At 35.4% G+C, this 6398-nt stretch overlaps 1 protein-coding gene across 1 annotated transcript in view; it reads left to right on the top strand.

The window, feature by feature from the left end:
• Positions 1-2412: 2412 nt before the first annotated feature.
• The window catches only part of LOC107678496 (eukaryotic translation initiation factor 4E-like), a 6871-nt gene continuing 2885 nt past the window's right edge, over positions 2413-6398 (top strand). Inside the window, exons 1-6 of the mRNA XM_016473776.1 lie at positions 2413-2572; positions 3277-3436; positions 4907-5002; positions 5133-5196; positions 5416-5529; positions 5636-5775. Coding sequence (XP_016329262.1) covers positions 2413-2572; positions 3277-3436; positions 4907-5002; positions 5133-5196; positions 5416-5529; positions 5636-5775 — 734 coding nt within the window. The remainder of the gene's footprint in view (positions 2573-3276; positions 3437-4906; positions 5003-5132; positions 5197-5415; positions 5530-5635; positions 5776-6398) is intronic.

Here is a 6398-nt window from a genome sequence, read left to right as displayed (position 1 = left end):
TTAGGGCAAAAATTCCACCAAAATGAACAAAAAATTCAAGATATGAGGACAAAAAATGACTGCACAATTAAAAATAAAGAAATTGCGATTAAAGTGAAATGTGAACATGAATAAAGAGTGTTGATTGCGGCATTACATTCAGATCTGCTCACAATGTGTCAAAGATTTCTTTTTGTATAGTGTTTTTTGCAGTGTTGAGCATTATAAACGAGCACATGAATGTGATGGCCAGTCAGAGACGTTTATAGTTGTGCAGTTCCACAAATTCTCTCATCATAAACTTAAGTGAAATCTTGGTTTTCTAATACGTTAAAAAAGTAATGAACTAAGTCATTGTTGGTGTTGATATATATAATTAAAAAACAAATAAGCAAGCCTAGCCCAGATGACAAAAAGTAACGCAAAAGTAACAATGCATTACTAACACAATTAGTTACTTTTTATGGAGTAACACAATATTGTAATACATTACTTTTAAAGGGGTCATCGGATGTGACATGCACTTTTACAAGCTATGTGTGTTGGCAGTGTGTGTACACAACCACCCTATAATGATAATGTTCCACCCAGATTATTATTATTTTTTTATCTCGTTAAATATGTATGAATGTAAGCCATTACGGGCACTGTTGTAGTATAATGTGGAATTTTAAACCACCTGTTACCTTCAAAAAAAAAAAGAAAAAAAAGAACACATGACTTGAAGACTTGTTCATTTTGTGACTTGAAATGATCTGTCAAAGAAAGAAAACACCAGCTTTTGAGATTTTTCTTTTAGAAAATAAAATGCACAGTAGTTGTACAGCGCATTTGAAGTGTGAGGCTTTTCCATTTGCATATTTTCTGGATGATTTTTACACGCATAACTTCTAAATAGCAGTTTTCACAGCCCAAACACGTTGCGATCTATCAAATACACTCTACACAGGACATAATAACAAAGAGATGTTATTGTAGTAGTAATTCATCAAGCATATGAGCATTTATTATTCTGCATTTCAACAGTATTTCCAACCCACGTATATTTTATATTGTGTATTTTCAAGAACATCAGATATTTTGAATAGATTTTCGAAAATATCTTGGAATATTAGTAAGGACCATGATCAAATATGTATTTGGCTTATATCTGCCAAATGTGTTCAGGAATAACAATTCCCTAACTGTTATCATAAAGTGATTTTCCTGGCAGAAAAATCAAATTCCAAAAAAGATTTGGTAAAAGTAGTAGTATGCTTGTATGCAGTTCTGAAATTCAGTGTGAGTACACTTAGCCTATATTTAATCTTTTGATCAAGATATACTTACAGCACTTTTTAGATAGAGTAGCCTATTAAATACGTTTTTCATACAGAATGTAGCTAGTAGTTTTACATACTATCTTATAAATTTACATGTTCATGTTTATAGTAAAAAGTCAGCTTTGATGTTGATAACTTCCCTTACAACATTCATTTTAATATAAGTAAACTTAAGTAAAGTATATTTTCCAAATATGTGGTAAGTATACTCATATTAATGCACTAATACTTGTACATGTACTTGTATATGTATGTAATTTCAATACTTCTTGGGGGTCAGTTGACCCTTTTAGTTTATAAAAGTATTCTTTCATGTGTACTTGGTATGCTTTCAAGTGTAACAATAGCAAACTTTAACAACAAAACAATAGTTTAACTTATAGCAACTACACGTCAACTTATAGGTATACAGTTAGTTAAGAAGTTATATACTTCTAATCCATTTTTTTAGTGTATGAAAGTGCATTTTGAAGAATACTCTCAGCTAATTTGCACCAAGTATGCACTGAAAAGAATGGAGTGCACTTTCATAAACTAAAATGTCAGCAAGTATGTAGCTAGTATTGCTGCAATAGCCTACTAAAGAAACACAGATGCAAAGTAATTAGTGAAAAATAACTACTGTGAGCACATAAAGTACACTTAAAAATATAATTTTATGAAGTCAAAAGTGCGGCAATTTAGTACCACGTAGTAAACATACAAGTACACTACTAATATACTGATATTAGTATACTTCGTTACTAAAGTATACTTGGAAATATACTTTAAGTTTACTTAATATATGAACTTGAAGTATGCTGAAGAATATACTTCTTCCCTGACACATTTCTGATCACTTTTCATTCTCGAGTCATCAGTAAATTCTTTATTTAAAGCGGCAACTAATGTCAAGCACAGTTGAAGTGGTGGACGTCTCTTTTACAGTTTCTGACACCAGACATTTTAGGGCCAAAATATAAGGGGGAAGAATAAAATCTAAACAAACCAGCTTCTCTGGTTCCTCCCAAGGTTTTTCTCTCTTCACTACCTAAACATCTTGTGAACTTTCTTTCTCCAATTCCAGTAAACCGGGAAACCTTGTCCTGGAAATATCATAGAGGTTATGAGAATGTTTGAGGTGAATAGTGACAGCTGCCATATAAACAGATCTCTAAAAAATGATAATGGAAGCAAAGAGAATATAAAGGAAAGTAGCCTTCTAAAGAGCGGCTGTGTGATTTCTGTTGTACAGGGTCAGCAGGAGAGTCAGGCAGACACACACGGGGGAGGTTAGTGTGTGCACATCTCTTGCAGAATGCAAGTGAACTTTGTATGTAGGAGGATTGGAGGATTTTAGGCTGAAGTCTGCACGGGAATACACACTCTAAAGCAGACATGATAGAGCTACAGAACAAAACAACTCAGAAGTGTGAGGATCCCACGCCACTGATTTTTCAGCAGCATTTATGTTAATTACTTTAATGAGACATAATACGAACTTTATGGGCTGTTTTATTAGGAGTTTTAGTTAGTTATTTGAAGATTTTGTTAGCTAAACTAACAAACTACCAAAATGTGCCATGTTACTACCAGCTAATTTGGATATGTACCATGGTGTAAAGCACATGTAAATGCTACAGTACACGATGGATGAGTCATACAAAATCATATCCAGGTCATTTCACCACAAATTATACACAAAATACAAATGATATTTTGCATAAAGATTCATTGGATTGTGACATTATTTTCTTGGCATTAGTGGTGCTTTCCATTAGGCCTACTGTAATGCGATTATAAATTAGAGCAAGTATACTTTACCATTCAAATATTAGCATTTGTTTGCATTACAATAAGATTATTTAGACCTTAATGTTTGTAGGCTATTTAGTTGATCGTTATCATTCATTAATCAATGCTTTATTATTAAACTGACATTAGTAGTGTTGCATTAACCATCCTGACACTTGTCTACATACAATTACATACTAAGATTCCTTTGATTTTAAATGTGTGTGTCAAAATAGCGTTTCTGTCTCGCGCGTCCCGCTAAACCCTGCCAGCTTCCGTAAATTCTCGAGCGCTTGCGTGACGCAGCAGCGTCCAACGGTCAGAAGAATTTTCACAGAGGCAAGATGGCGACTTCGGAGCCGGTAAGTGGGAGCGGGCTTCTTTCATTTAGGGCTTCCCAGCGACCAGAAATGGTAAAGCGGCGTCTGTCGGGTTGTCTGCGGGACGTGTTTAACCCGTGAGCTGCACGTGGTCCTGGGACCTTGGGGGCATTACTTTGATTAAAGGGAGATCTCTTTACCAATATCTATGTGATGCTTACAAATCTAGTCTTGCGTGACATGGTGTGGAGAGAGTCACAATTTAGGTGGCAGTAGTGTTTAGTGTCGTTCTGAGCTCAGAAGTCATATGAGCGATGCGGTGGCAGTCCGCCAGCGTGCTGCAGGAAGTGCTGAGCTCACGTGTTGAGCTGTCTCATTCCAGCCCTTTCTGCCTTTTCACTGCCCGTGGCTTATTCCTGTGATATTTAGATCTGCGAGGACCTTCATTCATCACAATTTAGGTGGCAGTAGTGTTTAGTGTCGTTCTGAGCTCAGAAGTCATATGAGCGATGCGGTGGCAGTCCGCCAGCGTGCTGCAGGAAGTGCTGAGCTCACGTGTTGAGCTGTCTCATTCCAGCCCTTTCTGCCTTTTCACTGCCCGTGGCTTATTCCTGTGATATTTAGATCTGCGAGGACCTTCATTCATTATGAAAACTGTCACTGAAAGCTTTCTCAGTCTACCGAAAGACAGAGTGCAACATTCACATTTCAGTTTGTATTTCAAGGCAGTCATTTTTATAATTGTTCTTTTAGAAGTGTCATTTATTCATGTGATGCAAAGCTGAATTTTCAGTATCATTACTCCAGTCTTCAGTGTCACATGGTCATTCAGGAATCATTCTAATATTCTGATTTGCTTCTCAAGAAACATGTCTTATTATTATCAATGTTGAAAATTTGTGCTGCTTAATATATTTTGTGGAAACTGAGACTTTTTTCAGGATTCTTTAGTGAATAGAAAGGTTCAAAGAACAGCATTTATTTGAAATGGAAATCTTTTGTAACATTATAAATGCCTTCACTGTCACTTGATAAATTTAATGTGTCCTTGCTGAATAAAATTAATCATATTGTTTGCATTTTTTTAAATACTTTTTTCTATTACAAATTGTCTTATCAGTAGAACCATTTGATTGAAAAGTTTAGTTGAAAAAGAAAGATGAATTTGAGAGTGACTAAGTAGTATTAGCTTGAGTGACAGCAGCGCTCAAGCTGCATGAACTCCACAAGTTTGTGTGAAAACTAATGATCATGTTCTCCAACACGATTCAAGATGATCTAAAGGACAACTTGAACTTCAGCAGCAGAAGAACTTAGTGTCACATGATCAATTTATACTATACTATATAATAATACTGTAACCTGTAATATTTCTCATTTTTGTAGTGCAGTCATGGTTTTTCCATTGGTTAACAGGACAGCATGATTCATCTCTTTGAGAGCTTCTGCATGAATATTAAATGAGTGACCCAAAGAGACCTGTGCTCACTGTCCTTATTTGCGTCCCTGTAGATGGGCTCTCTGGTATTTCAAAAATGACAAGAGCAAAAGTTGGACAGAAAACCTGCGTCTCATCTCCAAGTTTGACACCGTGGAAGATTTCTGGGCGTAAGTGTTTTTTTCCTTTTCATATATTGAAGTCACATTATTGTCCCCTTTTTCCTTATAACAAAGCTTGAAAATCTGAGTGGCAAATCATGATGGATTTGACTTGGCACCATTTCCTTTCACTCCTCAGATTATACAATCACATACAGCAGCCCAGTAAGCTTGGATTTGGCTGTGACTACTGTTTATTTAAGGTAAGATGAGGAAGTGTGTGTATATGGCCAGCCTGAAATGTGTGGTTGATTATTAACCAAATGTGTTATTGCAAAGCAGGTGCATTTCTGAATTTCTGTGGGCATCACTCTGGCCATGCCACTGCTGATTTAATTATCTGCATGCTGATAAAGAGATGAATGTTAGCCGTTAGTAAAAATGACAAAACACTGATATCCAGATAATTTTGTGTGCCTCAGGATGGTATTAAACCCATGTGGGAAGATGACAGGAATAAACTCGGAGGAAGATGGTTAATGACCCTCAGCAAACAGCAACGACACAATGACCTTGACCGCTACTGGACGGAGACAGCGAGAGTTTAGCTTTTTTTTTTTTTTTGCTCATGTTTTCATATGGATTAGTGGACAGCTCAGTTTGCGATGTCAACTTCATACTGACTGTCCATGTTGTTTGCAGCTGTTGTGTTTAATTGGAGAGTCCTTCGATGAGGCCAGTGAAGACGTGTGTGGAGCTGTGGTCAATGTCAGGCCAAAGGGGGATAAAATATCCATCTGGACGGGCAACTGCCAAAACAGGGACGCTATCATGACTATAGGGTATGTGGCTTACTTTGTATAGCTCACACTAGGACACAACATATTGTTGAAAAATTGAAAGTACAAATTGAAACGGATTAAATGTTTCCACTTGGTCAAACAATGGAAATAACTACTGTTCAAAAATTGGGATACAATATTGTGACATTTTGAAAGAACATGCTCCCCAAGGCTGCAATTATTTAATCGTAAAAACAGTAATATTGTGAAATATTAGTACAATTTAGAATAAGTGTTCATTTTTTATATATTTTAAAATGTAATTTATTCCTGTGATTTCAAAGCTGAGTTTTCATGATACTTCAAAAATCATTGATATGGTGCTCAAGAAACATTTCTTATTATTATCATAATTGAAAACAGTTGTGATGCTTAATATTTTTGTGGTAACTATGATACATTTTTCAGAATTCTTTGATGAAGAGAAAGTTTGAATAAAATATAAATCTTTTGAAACATTATAAATAGGGATGTTCATTTTAACCGGTTAACCGTTAACCGACCGTAAGAATTTTGACCGATTAATACAATCAGTTTTTTTTTTTTTCCAGTAATTTATAAAAATATTTAAAAAGGTTTGCTGCATGGTTAAAATACGCTACGCGTATAAAAATATGTGTTTT

The sequence above is a fragment of the Sinocyclocheilus anshuiensis genome, unplaced genomic scaffold (genome assembly GCF_001515605.1).
Source record: "Sinocyclocheilus anshuiensis isolate Anshui unplaced genomic scaffold, SAMN03320099.WGS_v1.1 scaffold536, whole genome shotgun sequence".
In the NCBI taxonomy this organism is placed as follows: Eukaryota; Metazoa; Chordata; class Actinopteri; order Cypriniformes; family Cyprinidae; genus Sinocyclocheilus; species Sinocyclocheilus anshuiensis.
The sequence above is the reverse complement of the archived record's forward strand: the minus strand, read 5'-3'. Positions and strand labels throughout refer to the sequence as shown.